Source organism: Pelecanus crispus, chromosome 1, assembly GCF_030463565.1.
Source record: "Pelecanus crispus isolate bPelCri1 chromosome 1, bPelCri1.pri, whole genome shotgun sequence".
Lineage (NCBI taxonomy): Eukaryota > Metazoa > Chordata > Aves > Pelecaniformes > Pelecanidae > Pelecanus > Pelecanus crispus.
The window spans coordinates 71,510,565-71,528,909 of record NC_134643.1 but is presented as its reverse complement, the minus strand read 5'-3'; the positions used below and the strand labels follow the sequence as shown (position 1 = coordinate 71,528,909).

General features: G+C 44.4%; 2 protein-coding genes across 2 annotated transcripts; both read right to left on the bottom strand.

Annotated features, from left to right (window-relative positions):
- Positions 1-4,067: 4,067 nt before the first annotated feature.
- LOC142593165 (tubulin alpha-2 chain-like) lies at positions 4,068-9,540 on the bottom strand. The gene is given in 7 exon segments (XM_075706778.1): positions 4,068-4,589; positions 5,338-6,018; positions 6,419-6,506; positions 6,508-6,587; positions 7,082-7,190; positions 7,351-7,565; positions 9,355-9,540. Coding segments are annotated over 7 exon segments (1,881 nt in total).
- A 964-nt stretch (positions 9,541-10,504) lies between these two features.
- Positions 10,505-16,572, bottom strand: PEX26 (peroxisomal biogenesis factor 26). Its single transcript, XM_075707096.1, has 5 exons — positions 16,385-16,572; positions 15,581-15,721; positions 14,895-15,208; positions 14,036-14,182; positions 10,505-13,260 (listed from the first exon to the last, which is right to left on the bottom strand). The coding sequence occupies exons 1-5, from the start codon at positions 16,555-16,557 to the stop codon at positions 13,157-13,159; spliced, it is 879 nt and encodes a 292-aa protein (XP_075563211.1). The 5' UTR covers positions 16,558-16,572; the 3' UTR covers positions 10,505-13,156.
- Between the last annotated feature and the right edge of the window lie 1,773 nt (positions 16,573-18,345).

Genomic DNA, 18,345 nt, shown 5'->3' with positions numbered 1-18,345 from the left:
CTCATTGTGGTGCTTATTGCAAGAAATAGCTGGAGGCATCACGCAAAGGTTCTCACCAAACTGGGGTAGTTGCCTCCACCATTTTATTGTTTGCTTCTTCTGTACTAGCTCAGCATTGGAAAGCAGCATCTTCTCTCAGTGGAGAAATCCTCGTGTTTGCAACTCCTAGGTAAGAAAGAGGAAGGCACACTTAATTGCTTGAATCTGAGTATTATGTATCCCCAGACTTTAGAAACATACTGTTTATTATGATGTTTAATCAGTAGAAATTTAAATACACAATTCCTAAATTTCAGGTTAGTCTACTTTGACATGATTATATTAATAGATTGTTCCGCCACTGTTGGCAACCAGCATCTAAGGATCTTCTTCTTTAACTAATGCTTACATTTGAACAGTGTGAAGTAGTTCATACCAGGTTTTTTTATAAACTCACATTTACTTTGGCATAGGCTTAATTTTTCCTGATTGTCCTGGTTTCAGCTGGGATAGAGTTAATTTTCTTTGTAGTAGCTGGCATAGTGCTGTGTTTTGGATTTAGTAGGAGAGAAGAATGTTGATAACACACGGATGGTTTAGTTGTTGGTAAGTAGTGTTTATACTAGTCAAGGACTTTTCAGCTTCCCATGCTCTGCCAGTTACACAAGAAGCTGGGAGGGGGCACAGCCAGGACAGCTGACCCAAACTGACCAAAGGGCTATTCCATACCATATGACATCATGCTCAGTATAGAAACTGGGAGGAGTTGGCTGGGGGGCAGCAATCACTGCTTGGTGACTGGCTGGGCATTGGTCGGTGGGTGGTGAGCAATTGCATTGTGCATCACTTGCTTTGTATATTGTTATTATCATTATTATATTGTTATTATTATCATTACTATTTTACTTTATTTCAATTATTAAACTGTTCTTATCTCAACCCAGGAGTGTTTCTCACTCTTACTCCTCCAATTCTCTCCCCCATCCCATCGGGGCAGGGGGAGTGAGCGAGCTGCTGCGTGGTGCTTAGCTGCTGGCTGGGGCTAAACCACAACAATGAGGTTTCCTTACATTGCTTCGTCCACCTGTGTTGTAGACTGCTTAGGCAGAAAACCCTCAGTCTGGATTTAGAGGGTAACCTGAAATCACAGTGTGGGACTGTGCTCCCAGGTACCAGTGAGTTTTGTTGACTCCAGAGTCAGCCTCTAGGCTCTACTCTGCAAAGACATGAGGCAGATACGGCCTGGGCTGGGATTCTTGGAAAGAAAATCATCTTGCTTGATGCTGGCATTGAACCTGTGTGGGCAGATGGCAAGCTTGTAGGGGCAGTCACTCAACCTCTCTGTCCTGCATGGAACAGGCTTGAGACATGCCCTGCATGGGGAAGGTTGGTAGCCCAGCAGCCTGGTCGAGGTCTGCCCACTTCAGCTTTTACCTTGCAACACTGGTAGATGATGAGAGCTAAATAGGGCTGATTATAAAAAAGCTCTGCCGTGGAGTCCTGAGGTGTGCTAATAAGTGAATTTGGCATGAGTGCTAGAGTGGCTTTGCTGGTACTGCCAGAGGGCTTGTTAATAGCCCATGCTCCTCGGGGTGATGCGCAGCCTGCGTGTGACTGGGAGGGTCTGGACATTCTCAGAGGGCTTCTCATGTGCACATGGCCAGGGTGCGGTGCCATAGGTGCCCTCCAGAGCAATGCAACAGAGCAGAGGAGTTGTGAGTTATTATCTCCAATTGTTTATGACACTATGAAAATCAGCCTCTTAGAGGGATTTAAAAAAAACCCTTAACATGGCCATACAAAACCTAAAACCTTTTTCTCTGTTTAAAAACAGACACATCTCTGAAACTAGCATTTTTTAATATCTAGAAGTACTGTCCACCAGATCTTAGGCCAAGAGAACCACTAAGTCCTGTGATCTGTCAGTTCTGTTCTGACTAGAGATCAAAATACGCCAACAGGCAAATGAAGGACAGTTACCTTCTTTATCTCCTGCCAGATGTACACCACCCCCTACAGACTAGTTACCTAAGTGACTCACCAACAGTGGCAGAATTGTGGATTATTTTAGAACAGTAATGTGCCATCTGACAAAACAGTGCACTCCTAAGAAGTTCTTTGGTGATCGTACAAAAACCTCTTTCATTTTTAATTTGGTGTGTGAAAGTCTTTGCATTTCCCACACATTAAAATACCTTCTTATGTTAGGTGAATGAAGATATAAATTCTTCCCTGTGTCCCGTGTAAAGCTACATTCTGTCATTCTGTTGCCACCTACTGGGAGAATTGACAGCATCTCGTTTCAGGTATTTCTGAAATCCTAAAGTCTAGTATTTCAGTACCCACATAAAACTGCTATATTGATAAAATACTGGCTTTCAGGCATTATCCCTGAAACAGAGAACTGTACTATGTATTTTTAAAATTACTTTTAAATAAAGAAAAATTAAGTACATTTTGGGATACAGTTTCAAAAGAGTTATCTCCTTTTTGGTAAGAATTGTCACATACAAAATTTCTCTATATTTGCTAAAAGTTGTATTAGATCGGGACTTGCAGAATTATCTCCCCTAATATAGCAAGTTCAGAACTACAGTTTCTAATAGAAAGATCAGCCGTTCATTTTGCAGATAAAAAGACAAACTACATCAGCAATGTTTCTGGATGTGCCTGCTTTTCTTTATGATCTTTTAGCAAACTTAATACAGATTTACCAGAAAGTGGACAACACTCCTCCACAGTTTGGGCAAAACATAATGCATTTCTGTAGCCCTGCTGGAGTTGTATGCCAGTGAAAACATGGATTTTTTTTTTAAAGAAATTTACAAAAGATCAATAATAAATCCAGCATTAAATAAACAGTGGTATATATTTGGTCTCCAGGGTGTCTCCCCTTCATCAGCGTTAAGGGAAACCTTCCAGATGACAGCAATGATCTCATAAGCAAGTTGGATGCACGTGGCAAGGTCAGCACAACAGGCTTATCGTCTTGCTGCAGGCATTGTTCAAGCACAGGGCTGCTCGACAGGTACCCCCAAATGGACATAATTTTCTTTGCCTTCTATTACCTTTCTCTAGCTTCCTCCCCCTCCTAAATAGACACACCCCCTCCCCTTTTTCACCAGTGGCCCTGTTCTGCTAATTTTACACCTTTATTTGGTAATTTCAGCTTTACTTAGTACCCCCAGCAAGCCAACACCCCCTTCACTTTCTGTTGATATCTTCCACTCAAGGCGGGGGTCCCCAAAACTCCCTTTTCACTGTATGTAGCACCCGGCAGCTTCTCCTGCCATTACCTCATTACGTTAGACACAGGCCAGCCACTTTTCCTGTTCCATTATCTGCAACATCCAACAGTTGTTATCCCATCAGTTTAACCTCAGGCCATGGCTGGCCACCTGCCTGCATGCTTTAACAATATATTGTTCTAAAATTCTAAAACAATGGGAATACAAAAAAATATACCTTATGAAGACTTAAGCTGTGAAGTCATAGTTGGTGTTCTTAGGCATCCCACCTATACCTATCACACACATTTTTTGTCATGGTTCTGATTTATTGTGATCTCAGTAAGTCTGACGGAGCTGGTAATACTTCTGTCCTGCATGCCACAAGCTGGTCATTTCAAGGCCCTTAACTCTGCCACAGATGTTGTTCATTTAGCAGTTACAACAGAACTGTCAGCATACTTGCACCTCCAGACCAATCCAGTTATGATTGCACAAGCATAGTGCGCTCTAAACTTCTGCTGAAGCTAAGGGCACCTGAATTGTGCCCCTCCTCATGGCAGCTGGCAAAATCACACCTTCTAACCAGCTGGCACTGTGGATTCTGTAGAATCAAGGGCACCAGGACAAGCTGTATGTTCTTGGCACCAATAGAGTGCATCTTACAGCTTTACAAACATGTTTCCAATTAGTATGAATTAAAGACTGAGCACTGTAGGTTACTTCTCCTTACGTAGTGTCTGTAGCAATTATGCGGGACGTTTTGAAGCATGAGTTCCTCAAGTAATATTACAGCTACATGACTGTATCTTTGTATTGAATAAACGACAGTATAGATGACAGGCATCCTTTCAGGATATATTAGCAAAAAATATGAAGCCTGTCACCCTCTGAGGCAAAGTGACTACTGATTAGCTGGTCATATATCCTGCATTTACTGTCTTGTGATCTCATAGTGGAGAACTCATCGTCTTTACAGTCTACTAAGATGGCAATGGATTTGGTCTGTGTGAGGCAAGCAGAAATGCACTGACATGAAAAAAAGAGACATAGAGACGATCTTATGCACAGAAAAGGGCAGAGTGAATTTTGAGATTCCTCTCCCTCATTTTCTTCTTCAAATGAGTCAGTTCCCACTTCTTCATAGTCTTTCTCCAGGGCAGCCAGGTCCTCTCGGGCCTCTGCGAACTCTCCTTCCTCCATGCCTTCACCCACGTACCAGTGCACAAAAGCTCTCTTGGCGTACATCAGATCAAACTTGTGGTCGAGCCTTGCCCAAGCCTCTGCAATGGCTGTGGTGTTGCTCAGCATGCAGACTGCTCACTCAACCTGGGCTAGGTCTCCTCCTGGTGTAACTGTAGGGGGCTGATAGCTGATCCCAACCTGCAAATAACAATAAAAAAGATGGAGGAATAAAAAGATTTATGAGAGAAGGGATGAAATTAGACAATATACAGAGTAAGAAAACTGTAAAACCATTGGTGGGGGGAGGAAAAGAGGTAGGGAAAACCCCAAATCACATCAGTGTTAAGTTTAATGTCATTCAAACTACTTTTTTGTGCATAAGTCAATTCCTTACCCTCACTCAAGGAAAAAAAACAAAGGGAGACCAACCAGAACTGGACACTAAATGAAGAAAAACTTACAAAATTATGTCAGTACACATGTAAAAATGGGGGACAATGAAAAAAATCTCTCTTTGTGGAGATGTAGAAATGTTTCACTTGCCAACAATATATTATTGATAACTTTCGGGATTTTTGTGTTTGGTTGGTTTGTTTTTTTAAATCCCATGAAGGACACTCTCAAGTGGCTCTGTGTCTTCGGAGTATAAGCCTTATCTTGATCTTTCTTCTAAAATGCAATTTCTTTAAGTTTTATAGGGTTTACATTCTCCTGTTGCTGAATATAGAAATACTGTATATGCTTCCACTTACATAAATATTTAGGAGTCTGTGTCCATGGGATGTCCGAAGGAGAAAAGGCACATTTTATACACACGCATCTTTCTTATGTTCCTCCTTCTCACAAGGGGAAAACATGCAACATGTAAAACTTTGAATACAAGTTTTCCACTAGACTGAACTTGCCCTTTAAACATTAAAGAGAAACTCAGGGCAGCTGTACTCACCTTGAAGCCTGTTGGACACCAGTCAACAAACTGGATGGTTCTCTTGGTCTTGATGGCAGCAATTGCTACGTTGACGTCTTTGGGAACTACGTCGCCACGGTAGAGCATGCAGCAGGCCATGTACTTCCCATGTCTTGGGTCACACTTCACCATCTGGTTGTTGGGCTCAAAGCAGGCGTTGGTGATTTCAGCCACCGAGAGCTGCTCGTGATATGCTCTGTCAGAGGAGATGATGGGGGCGTAGGTCACTAAGGGGAAGTGGATGCGCGGGTAGGGCACCAGGTTTGTCTGGAACTCCGTCAGATCCACGTTGAGGGCACCGTCGAAGCGCAGCGAGGCGGTGATGGAGGAGACGATCTGACTGATGAGGCGGTTGAGGTTAGTGTACGTGGGGCGCTCGATGTCCAGCTTTCGGCAGCAGATATCGTAGATGGCCTCATTGTCCACCATGAAGGCGCAGTCCGAGTGCTCCAGGGTGGTGTGCGTGGTGAGGATGGAATTGTAGGGCTCCACCACAGCGGTGGAGACCTGAGGGGCTGGGTAGATGGCAAACTCCAGTTTGGATTTCTTTCCGTAATCCACAGAGAGGCGTTCCATCAGTAAGGAGGTAAAGCCAGAGCCGGTACCCCCACCAAAGCTGTGGAAGATCAGGAATCCTTGCAGCCCAGAACAGGCATCAGTCTAGAAAGCAAAAGAGAAGGTGAAAGAGTAAGTGAACCTATCTTTACACTCTCAAATAGAGACAGCAACACCCACAGCCAGTGCACAGCACAAAAGTCAGCAGTTGTCCCAGAAAATTCTCCTTGTCTGTTTTCCCTTGTAAATCTCAGGCTAGAGTATCAGTAGAGCAATATTGATTTTTTTTATCACAATAATAATGCTATAGCAATATTTGAGATTTTCCATTTTAGTCTTCCATTCATATGAAAATTAAGATGGGACATCCAGGACCTGCATTTCTATGTTCTGAGCCAATGACAATAGTAAAAGCAAAACAAGAGCCACTATAAAAAAAAAGTTTGTGGTGTTTATTTCCCCTCCCACCCCCCTAAGGTCTTGCTTCCAACGTAACAGTGCATACCAGCTTGCAGATACAATCTAATGCCATGTCAATTTTGTCTTTGCCAACAGAGTAGTGGCCACGTGCATAATTGTTTGCTGCATCTTCCAGTGATCAGCTGTTCTGGATGGAGAAGCTGCTGGTAGGTGCCAGTCTGCACCTTATCTGAACAAGAGAGAAAAAGCATAAGCTTAGAAGAGATAATTCACCAAGGGTGATAATGTTTGCAAAACAAATGGAGCATTTTATGTTGGCAGAAAATGGTATGGAATATCTGTATGTTGAAAAACAAAGTACAGAGGTGAGGAGTATCATCTGAGATGTTCTCAATTTTGAAAAAAATTGTGGACTCTGCTCCAAGTGTAAGTTGCTGTATGATACAAATTAATTCGTTTATCATATGAGGGCTGTGCCATGCTGTGGTAAAATTTCAGCTCTATATACTGATCAGATGAAGATCCATCAGAACCTTCAGGGGAATGACCGGAAAAAGAGGAGATTTGCGAGAGTAAAACAGTGGTTTCCCCTGAAAATCTGTCAGGACACTTCTGTTGTCTGATTCTTCATGCTCCTCTGTTACATCTGAATGTGAGGAAAGCGTTTCCCATCAGTTAGCAAAGGAAAAATATCACCACAAAAAAAGACCAGAAAGGATTCTCTTTAAGAAAGCTAAATTGTACTTACAGCCAGTGGAGGTTTAAACAATAGTACACTTCTGATTTTCTTAATTATTAGTAGAGCACCCACGACAGAGTGCAGTCCAGTTTTCATCTTTTCATTAAGAGTAACAGAGCTTTTAGTAATACCTGTTATTAAAAACTTAAAATCTGTACGTTTTGCCTGCATGTTAGGATCATCTGTAATGGTAACAGCATTGTCCTGCTATTCAGTGATCTGAACTTTGGCACCCAGAAGAGTTAGTTAATTTCTATTTTCCAAGATTAGTTCTATACCGATCTATTACAGTTCGCTCCAAGTCCACCATAATAGCACGGGGTATGAATTTTCTAGAGCTGGTCTCTCTGAAGAATGTGGCAAAAGAGTCATCATTGCTGGGTTGGTCGATGAAGGTGCCATTTGGCTGAATGCTGTGCTCCAGACAGAAGCGTTCCCAACATGCGTTGCCAATTTGAACTCTGGCTTGGCCAATGTCAACAGAGATGCACTCATGCTGAAAGCGGAGGACAAGGGAAATAGTGAAAAGAATTAGTGAATATCCTAAGAGTCTATAAGCTGATCTTACCTGAAACCCCAAATCAACCAATGATTACAAAATTTTCCACAAGACTGGAATTAACGGAAAATATTCTGACACTTACTTGCAAACAGGAAGAAAAGTATTTTGCTGTGCGTAGAAATAAACAATAATCACAACAGCTAGAGATTTGCAGCCATGCCTACACATGGTGTACAGTACACGGGATCTACGTGTAAGTGCACATAAGCCCATACAGATAGAAAAACTGTGTATAGGTACACAAAATAAACAACACTAGGTCCCAGCCAAGGAATATGAGGCAAGTCCAGTTACCTGGGACAAGACACAGCTATGCTGCCTTATTGATATATAAAGCAAAGGGAATGAAGTATCTTCTGATCTCTCAACCTTCTGTTGAACAAGTGCGTTGGACAGCTGGAAAACAGGTTTGTAGAAATTAAAGGAACTAGAATTAAAGTGCCTTTAGTACCTTAATTAATTTCAACCACTGATTGTTTCAGCCCATTCTCTGGGTACTTTTAATTCAATTTAACATGTGAAGAGTTAACTTGATACTCAGAGGACTTGGTATTCTTTACATGTTAGACTAAATTAATCTCCTGAGAAATCCTTCTCACTCACACACTTCTGTAATTGTGGCTGTTCAGTCAATAACCAGTTTCTAAAGTGTTTATTACTGTCATGCACATAGTTTAATAACAGAAATCTGAAACACAAAATATAATATATTCTAAAAGGAAAAGAAGTGTCTCCTTCTGTAGATTGCTATGCAGACTCCCAAGCACCGTGAAGTTAAAGGGTTTTCTCAAAAACACTCTTGTTGGGCATGGTATATTTGAATATGAATCTTTTAGCAGATGATTCCCATCTAGTCTGATGGAGTATTGAGGGAAATGTCCATGTTTCTTTGCTCTTAATTTTAATACTCACAAGCCAGTAGGAACAGGCCGTTAATACAGGGTTAAACATACTGTATTCAAAGTACATCCAAAGTAGCTTCTACCCAAAAAAGAAAAGTAAGTTCCAACCCCATCCTTTTTCTGCATATGACTTCCCTTATAATACAGGTATTAACACAAATGTTGCTGTACATATTGGAGTCTAAATTTATTTACCAAGAAGCTAATACAATAGTTTGCTTGTACACTGTGAGCAACATTTGTTGCCCCCAAAATGAAGCAAAAAAAGTCACTTCAACCTTCCTACCTTCACTCAGATCTTGACCAGATTGGGGGCAAACAGAAGGCCAAACTCATTGCTCATCATCTCATACAATAATCTGATTCAGAGATTTGTAAAATATAAGAAGAGACCTCTGTACACTGTCCAGTAGCCACCAGTGAGCATTTCTGCACTGTCTATACACAGCAGCAAAATCAACATTTTCTGATACAGGTAACTGTTACAACTACTTTGGAGGACAAAACTCAAAAGGATGGGCATCTTACATGACATATTTAATGATAGTTACGACGATTCAGGGATTTTGCATCAGAAAATCTGCATTAAAAGAAGTAGGAAAACTCTTCCCTGGTGGAAGATTAGTCTTCTCTTTCTGGAATAAGTTTGCATGAATGTAAAGGCACGCCTGCTCCAGAAAAGAAAAGCTATCACAGAATTATTCCTCTCCCTTTAATCTGTTTAGTGGTAGACTTGGTAGTGTTAGGTTAATGGCTGGACTGGATGATCTTACAGGTCTTTTCCAACCTAAATGATTCTATGATTCTTTTCTTTTTCTTTTCATGGTTTCTCCTGCATGCACCCTTTCTTGATTGGTATCAGCAGCTTCCATTACTGATGTTTCTACTGTTGCATGAGCAGCCTGGCGCAAGGCGGCAGGGCATCCACACCTTGCTGGCAGGGGCCCCGCAGCATCGCGGTGTAGGCAGGAGCGGTCATCATCTCTCCCAGGCAACCGTCCCATTCCACCCGCTCACCCATTACACCAGCAGCCTGCTTTCACCTATGTACAGGACCCAGCCCTAAAGTCTGTTCTTAAGCAAGTCTTCCTAGTTAATTCTCCAAGCTAAACCTTGGTTTTAAAAAAACCAAAAAAATTACAACTGGTATTAGTAACCAGAATTTTAACACATACAGAGCGCCTAATAACTAGTTTCCTTCCTTAAAACTCTAACAACTGGTGAATATGCTACTGATAACTCATTTAAAAGATTATTAACCATTTCAGAATTTCTTCATTTACACTTTCAAAAGGTGGCATCATTTTATATGGCATCTTTCTGACACAAGTGACTGCAGATGAATGGTGGACATGGATTTAACTTGCCCAAGTTCCACTGATTGAAATGAGTTGGGGAACAAGTTGAACTGCAAGGAATTCCACTTAACTATTTGATCACAAGGTACATGGGATTATCTCGTCTCCTGGTGCTAAGGCACCAAACCTCATCTTTCTGCCAGCCATTCCTCATCTTTGTGACCTCTGTTCATCTGATTATACACAACTGTTCTTCAGCCTTTCAGCTGCCTACGATATGGGCCAATACAAGTTTTTTGCATCTAGCAAGAAGATGGCAAAACAAAAAAGCAGAACTGTAATTTGCTCTTATATCTGGAATGACTAGCAGAAAATTCACATACACACGGCACACGCACACATTCTCTCTGACAAGGCTTAAACAGTAGGATCCCCATGGCTATGTCTTTTTCCTCCATGATAAAATAACAGTGCAGAGAAAAACACAGCTAAAGATAAATACCAGGTACTTTATTCTTGGCAGAACTGGTCTTGGCCATCCCAAGGTACACTGAGACACTTACATATTTAAAAAAAAAAAAAAAATGCTGTATCTTTCACAGAAAGTAATTACCACTCTCTGAACTCCTATGCAAATGCAGACTTATACCCTACCAACATCATCAGTTGATTAGATCTTGTCAGATTCATATTGAACAAGTCCTCTACTTAATTCAAATATACCTGTATAATGAGGACATGTAGCGAAACATTTCCGAAAATTATTTGAAAACTGCAGAGTATCGATACATTAAATGCAAAAGTTTTCATAATCACAGCACAAATAAGCAACTCTACAAAGAAGTAAATCAGTAGTCACTTTATTGTGAAAATTAAATATTGCAGTTTTAGTATTAATTGCAAAAAAACCCCAGTAGCTTGTTTCTGCCTTCTTGCCCTCTCATGATGAATTAAATACAATACAAATGCAAAATCAGTAGTACTCAAAAAAAGTCAAGGTTGCCAATCTACATTTAAAATTAAGTTGAACATTAAAGTCCTGGTGAACGAGTGGCTATGACATTTAACAGCATTCTAAACATAATGTATGGCCTCCTCAGACCACTGGTCCCAACCTCCAAAATTGCATCTCTGCCTTCTAACTAAAAAAGTTAATAGAAAACTAGAGCAAAAAATGGTTGTTACCTAAACATCCAATTTGGTGGGAATTTGGCCTGATTTCTGAGTGAAGTTTGCTATTTCATTAACTGGCTTACAAAGGACTTAAAGTGAGGCCTTGCAAAGTAGGGGGTCAGTAGACACAACCTAGTCATTTCTTGAAAGAGCTCAACTCCAGACAGAACTTCTGTGTTTTGCTCTCCCTGGTTTCCCATCAACTGCTGGTTGCAGAGTTGTAACTATACTTATAGTTGGATTACAAGAACCAGCTAGCAATACCAAGAGCAGCTCTTCCCTAAGTGCACAGAGCATATAAGAAATAACTTTTTAATATGGTGAAGCATTGTGTGCTACTTATCCTGGTGTAAAGTCCTAGCAGAGACAAAAACTTTGGGAAGGGATATGGAATTGTTTTGGTTTTTACGCTTGAGACAACTAGACAAGGTCATTACTGCATTCATGACTTGCCCCAGTTTATCTGACACTAATGTTGGAGAATTTCTCTATTGGGATAATTCAAGAATAAATAGACACAGAACTATGTTTAGCAGTGAAGATGCAGACTGTTTTCAAAGCTTTCCGGTAGATAGCAAAGCAACAGATTGCACACAGTTTGAAGGCACCAACAGGCTGCTATCTGTAGTAAGAAAACAGAAATAGCCACCACCTCAGTGTATGGCTATTGCTAGAGACAAAGGAACAACCTGAAGGGGACTACTGTTGTAAGACACCCCACTGGGATCTATATTGGCTACTTTTCACAGGTTTGGTGTGTTGGATAGAATCTGCCCACCAGAAAGGCTGCTTTGTTCAACGTTTTGTAGTTTGGGCTGATGTCAGTCAGTCCTTTTGACACAGATGCTGGAACGGCGGGCTACTTGTCTGCCATGAAGGCTCCTTGCCTTTAACTTGTCCTCTCCAGCACACAACAGTTTGCTCCAGTGAAAGCAATATTTAAGTAGGTCAATGCTCTCTCCTTTGGAATTTACCCTTTGTCAAACGCCAACAGGTGGATGGATGGAGAAGAAATGGATGTTCTACACCAAACCTCCAATTTGTGCCCCAAGTGGTTGGAAATGGGGTCAGTCTGGCAACAGATCTTCTGCAAGGATAATTATTTTCTTGCCACAGATTGGGGAAAGTTTTGGGATCTCAGAGAAGTATCTCTTTCTACCTATTAATAAACTTTTGTTCTGAATGATAGAGCATGGCTAAATGGCTCCCATGTAACCCAAGACTTTAGATATTGGGGGCAGGAGGGGCAATTCTAGACATATGGAGACTTTTTGACATCTACATAAACAAAGCAAGAGGTAGGGAAAGAGTAAAACAATGCAACAACTTCAGTTGTTCAACTAGACAATAATATAGAATATAGTTTAAAAAAATAAGTCTATTTCCTCACCACCACCACGTACTCCTAAAAATTACTATGCATCAGGCAAGCACAAAGTGCTGTAATTTGCATTTAAGAAGAGTAGGTGCAGCACAATAGTCTTTGTGGCCCACCACCTTGGCTTTCTGGCTTAAATATGACTAAAATCAAAACCCCCTTATAAGGAGGCATCAGTCACAAGAAAAACCATGGCCTTCAAAATGTAACAGGCTTCACTTTCTCCAGTGTTTTTCTTCCACATGCTTGTCCTAAATCCCATGCTGCAGGAACTGGGCTTTTCAGATGTCTTCAGGCAAAAGAGAATATTCCCCTAGTTATTGGTACTCTGTTGCCTTTTACAGTCATGCCTCCAGGAACACTTATTTCACCTGGTCAGAGAACTGCCCACCATTTGCAAGGATGAAACCTTCCAGAGTTCATAACTGGCTACACAACCCTCACTCAAGAGCTACATCCAAAGTAAAGTGTTTGAAAAGGAGGATTCTTACTCAAGTTGTAGATTACGGAAGGAGTGGCTTTACCCTGCTGTTGGACAGAATGGTGCTGTAGAGCCAAGCAAAATGGCAGAAATACTTGGCGTGGTTTCAAAATTCATACACCACCATTCCCTGTCTGAAGAAACGAAGGTATCGTCATGCAGGACTTCACAGGTGGTCATCTCAATTAGGACACTGATTTCAACAGTCCTTGAAGAGCCTGGTAACGTACTCAGGACAAGCTGACACTTTTACAGCATCAGAGAAAAACGTGTTCTGTGGCGGAAGACACTTAGTCTTGAATTGGAGGCCTATGGATTGGAGAGAATACAGCTGCCCAAGCCTGTCTGAAGAGCTGGACCAGTTTGTAAATGAATGGCAGTGACGTGGGAGAAGCTGCAGAACAAAACAAAAAGCAGAAGAGCCTTTCATTGTAAAAGGTAAAACTAAGATACACTAAACATATTAAGGAAGAACTAATCCCAACTAGAGTTAGTCGAAACCTAGTCATCTTACTTCCTTCTGTTCGGTTCAGTACTTGGTCCTTCACTCAGGGCACTGCTCCCATCCCTAGCAAGCCACCTTCAGTATTTCCCAATGGACTATTTGCAAAATAGCTACGGAGCACCTGTCACCCAGCAGAAGGGGGAACAACCATCCCACCCCCTCCACGCCCCAGCTGCCACCTCTACGTCATGGGATCAGCCCATTCTTCAGTGACAGCAGCAGCCACCACTAGTGAAACTCCAGCATAAGCAGATCAAATGCGTGACTACGTTGCTGCCCTGGGCAACTCTCCACTTCCCTGACAGGACAGCCTCTCAGGCAATCACGCTTCCAGGAGACATTCACCTTATAGCACCTCAAGTTGACGGAGGCAGAGGCTGAGTCTAGCACAGCTCAGCCTGCCTCTCACAGTCTGTACCTTGTCTGTTGGAAAGAGCTGACGATGGAATAACTTTTTCAGAAAACTGGCTTTTGTAGAGCTACATCTTTCTACATGGATTGCAACTGGAAACATTAGAAACAAGCCCAACACTAAGTTCCTAGACACCCCGTTTTTGTGTCTCCAAAGACGAGACATTTACACAGACCAAATCTATTAAAAGCAACTATTTTCTTCTCTGTAACCATAACACAATTTAAAAAAATGGAAATCTTAATACTGTACCTGGGTCTAATCTCACCACAACCAGGTACAGCAGAAAAGTAGCCAAGAGCATCTTTTTGTAAGGAAGTAAATAGAAGTGGCTTGACATGGACCTCAGTGCTCTACGTAGCAATGTCAACGTGGTCAAGAGCTTTTGGGACAGAGCACCTAGAATACAAGAACAGAAAGGCTGTTAGGGTAAAGTAAAGTGAAAAAAGTAATCACATAGATACAGATAAGAAACTAAGATACTAAAGTAAGACTGTTCTTAGTTTGATTGCATGAGAGTTGGGTTGCAGTTTTTTTATAATAGGGAACAGAGAAACAGTACAGTTTTGTAATACAATTCATTATACCTTTTTTCAGGCATCTACTTTAGTATAATATGATCTTATACCACAGTAGTGCCAACTTCTCTCCTGCGAGATAATGTCAAGTGATTTACACTTCTGGAGGAGGAGCAGTACTTTAAATGCCAGACATGCATTGTTCTACATGGACTAGACTAAATGGAGATGAAGCAGAGAGTACACAGAGCCAACAAAATGTACTCTTAAAGGATTGCTAGGTAGTTTTCGTTTCCCTTTTGTACCTTAAAAAAAAAAAAAAATTATTCTGAAGTGCTTTTGAACCTCGAAAATACTTCGCATCTCTTGACATCAGCAGAGACTATATATGCTTTGTAATTGTCAGTAAACGGATCACCAAGTCTTCCATTTCCTTCTGTGGTACACAACAGTACTTCCTTATGGCTGGTTTGTCATGACAATATTCTTAATACATAGTTAATACTTGCTACCCTTTGTTAGTAAGGGACCAAGTAACTTGAAATAAAATTATAAAAAAGAAGAGGAGAACAAACAACAGAGGGAAAGCCTACCCAAAACAGTTTCTGTTGCTGCATCTTGCTGCTCTTCAGCAGCCAAGTGCATCTCTTCCCGTTGAGTCCACTGACATCGACTTTCACAAATAGTCCTGAGAAATGCTAGCTGCTGCTCGCTGTCAAAAACATCACAGCTGCGTACAAGCTCTTCTGCCCCCTCAAACCGGCCAAGCGGGAGCAACACATGCAACAGATAGAGCTCCAGCAATGAACCATACTCAGGGAGGCTCTTATTATTTTGGTCACTCAGCCAGCTACTGCCAACCTCCAGCATCACCTGGGGCTCTCTCACTTTGCTGTATAACAGGATACTGAAACAGAAGAAATAAATATTAGAAAACACTAAGTCTTTGTAAAAGTTGCAATCACAAGCAGCTATTGTGAAGGCATATATCAGGGTCTACACTTGAAACACAGAGACTTCTGAGGTGGACAACAGGTGCAGCCACTGATGTTACTTTCTCAGCATCACTCCTTTTGTACTTTATCACCATAAAGCAATCTGCTGGCCTGCCAGCATGCTGCAGCACACACAGGTCGTGAACAGGTCTGTCCCAGGTTCTGCTTTCATCCTCGCTTACACTGCGCAAGATGAAAATATCACACAATATTCAAGCCTGGCCTGCGGTTAAACCTAACTAACACAAGCCCTGCGTACCTGACGGCCACAGACAGAAACTCACCACAGCTCCAGAACTTTTGGAGGCAGATGTTCGGGGACATGGTAATACTGTAGGACCCAAGACAGAACTTCTCTCCACCGGTTCATCTCAGCCAGCGCCTGAATTCCCACAACACAAAGGGAGCATTTCACTTCTGCAGAACTGGTAATGAAGAGACACCTAAATAAGTGCTTCTTAGAACCACGTTTCTCCTCTATCCCTTCCAGTGAGCTGCAGCCTAGCCTAGGTACTCTACAGTTCTCTGGCAGCTGCTTCCACTCCTTAACCCTCTCCTCACCCCCAACAAAAAGGCAAATTCAACCCCCCGAGAAGATGCACTGAGTCTGTGTCTCTAGGAGGACGCGAGGAAGGCTCCTAGGCACACCTCGCTTCCCTCAAACACGCGCGGATTCCTTCATATGAAATGTGTAAATATACACAGGGCATTATGAAATAGCAGCCAAAGCCAAGCTGGGTTTTAAATGGTTACTAACTCGCTTTTTAGCAACAAGCGCCACCCTCCGTTAATTTGGATAATTAAGAAAAAGCTAAGCAAACCCACAGCAAGGACCATTGGTGCTACTGCCATTCATACAGATAATATTTATATTCGGACCTAGGAGGTTCCTACCCCCACCCCCCAAAAAAAACCCCAAACCCACAAACCAGTTTATGAAACCCCAAAAGCCCTCTACTAACAAAAATAAAACCCCACACAGGGCAGGCACGGCCCGCAGTCAGAAGCCAGCCTGAGGCTGATGCGACACCGAGCCGCTTCCCAGCGCCGCCCCGCCCCGGCTCCGCACCCCCGGCGCCCGCTCGCACCTCTCGGGGCCGCTGCCGGGGCCGCTGCCGGGGCCCAGGCTGTCGCAGCCCGCCTCACACCTCTCCACGGCGGCTGCGAAGTCGCGGTGCAGCACCAGCAGGTCGGCCGCCTCCTCCAGAAGCGAGGCCGCCTGGGCCGAGACCGGGGGCCAGGCCAGGGGCTCGCCTCTCATGGCGGCGGCGGCGGGGGGGGAGCTGGCGGGAGGGCTGCCGCCGGCCTCCCCGGGCCCCACCGCCCGCCGCCCGCCCGGCTCCGGCTCCAGCGCCGCCACCGCGCCACCGGGCCCCGCTCCGCTCCGCTCCGCTCGGGCAGGCAGCGGCAGCAGCGCGGCCTCCCGCGGCCCCGGAAGGCCGTGAGGGAACCCTCACCCCGCCGCCTCCCGGCAGCGGAAGGGCCGCCCCGGCGGACATCTTCTCCCCGCCCCGCGGGCCGGCGGGCCGCGCAGCCGAGCGGCGGCGAGGGGGAGCGGGGAGGGAGGGCCGCTGGGGCGCAGGCGCGGCGGCTCCCCGGGGCCCTGGCTTCCCCGGGGCCCGTCCCGCCGGCAGTCGGGGCGGCGGCAGAGCTGCCTCTGCCAGGATTAGTGGTTAAGAGCGGCGCCTCCGGGGAGCTGCGTCCGCAGGCTGCGGGGTCACGACGCTTTCAGCCGTGCCGGGACGGGGCTCGGTGCCGCTCCCTGCCAAAAACCCCTTCGGCTTCTCGCTCGTGTGGCTGCCGAGGGGAAGGGGCCAAGCCGGCGCTCTCCGCCTCGGCTGCCCCCGGTAGCAGGCGGGGCAGAGCTCGGCCGCGGCCGCTGCCGTTCCCCCCGCGGCCGCCGGGCGTCAGCCCAGCCCCAGGCGTCTCCGCGCCGAGCCCCGGCGGAGGCCGCGTCGGAGCCGGGCAGCGCGGCCGCGCTCCTGCGGCTTTTCCTCGCCACGGCCGGGCGGCGGCAGAAGGGGTTCGGGGCGGGTGGAGAAGGGAGAGCGCTGCTCCGGCGGCACGGCTGGGCAGCTGGCTCCTGGGCGGGATGATGGGCGCCTTCCTCTCCCGGCCTCCTCTTCCTCCGGGGCCTTTTCCTCAGTCACCCCGCGCCCACGGAATTAAGCTGTTGGAGGAACCGGAGTCCGGGCGTAGCGACGGCGTCTCCATCAGTACCCCACAGGCAACGATTCACGTTCTTCCTCGGTTATTTAAAAACAATAGGGTGTCTTGGTTACACGGTAATTACGGCAGTCAGCGCAAACTGTCTTCAAAAATGGCTCTCTACAGGAGAGGCAGGATTTATGTATTTTGTGATGCTGACCCCCCGCTATGATTATTTAATTACAAAAATAAAATATGCTCATGCAGAACGTGTTAAAAAGTGAAATACATCTTCTAAAGGGGAGTTTTATGCCATTTCAGTGTTGGAAGCAGGGAAGAAAGCGTGGGGAGTATGATTAAAAACTTGATCGTAACTATAAGTAGCTGTTTCCAGGAGTCAGGCCCATGCACCTGCCCCTCGCAGCAGCGGCGTTCGCACAGCAGTGCATGCAAGGGGCTTGCACGCTGTGCCGTTAACTGTGGAAGAAGTTCCTGGAGGATTCAGGCTGATTAAGGCAAAAACACAGCACAGAAACATCGTAAAAGGAAGGGCCCAGCAGCTAAGCGAAGGCTGAGGTAAAGGCGTTTCGGACTTCTGTTTCTGTTGCTTGGCGTTTGCAATTTGGAAAACAACATTCCTTTTTGGGAACTACAAGTCCCAAAGTGCACTGTGGGAAGAACATGCCTCGTACCAGCTAGTGCCCAGCACAAATTCCCAAATATGGATAAGGAATCAATTTTTAAAAAGACTCACACTGGCTGGATACTCCCCACTGAGACTCAGAAAAGGAGTGAGACAGCACAAAACCAAGGTACGTTTGCAGTATGAAAAGATATTGTTCAGGAATTTCTTTCGTGGGGAGCAGCCGAGAATGTTCGGTCCCTTAGAAGGGCAGCACAG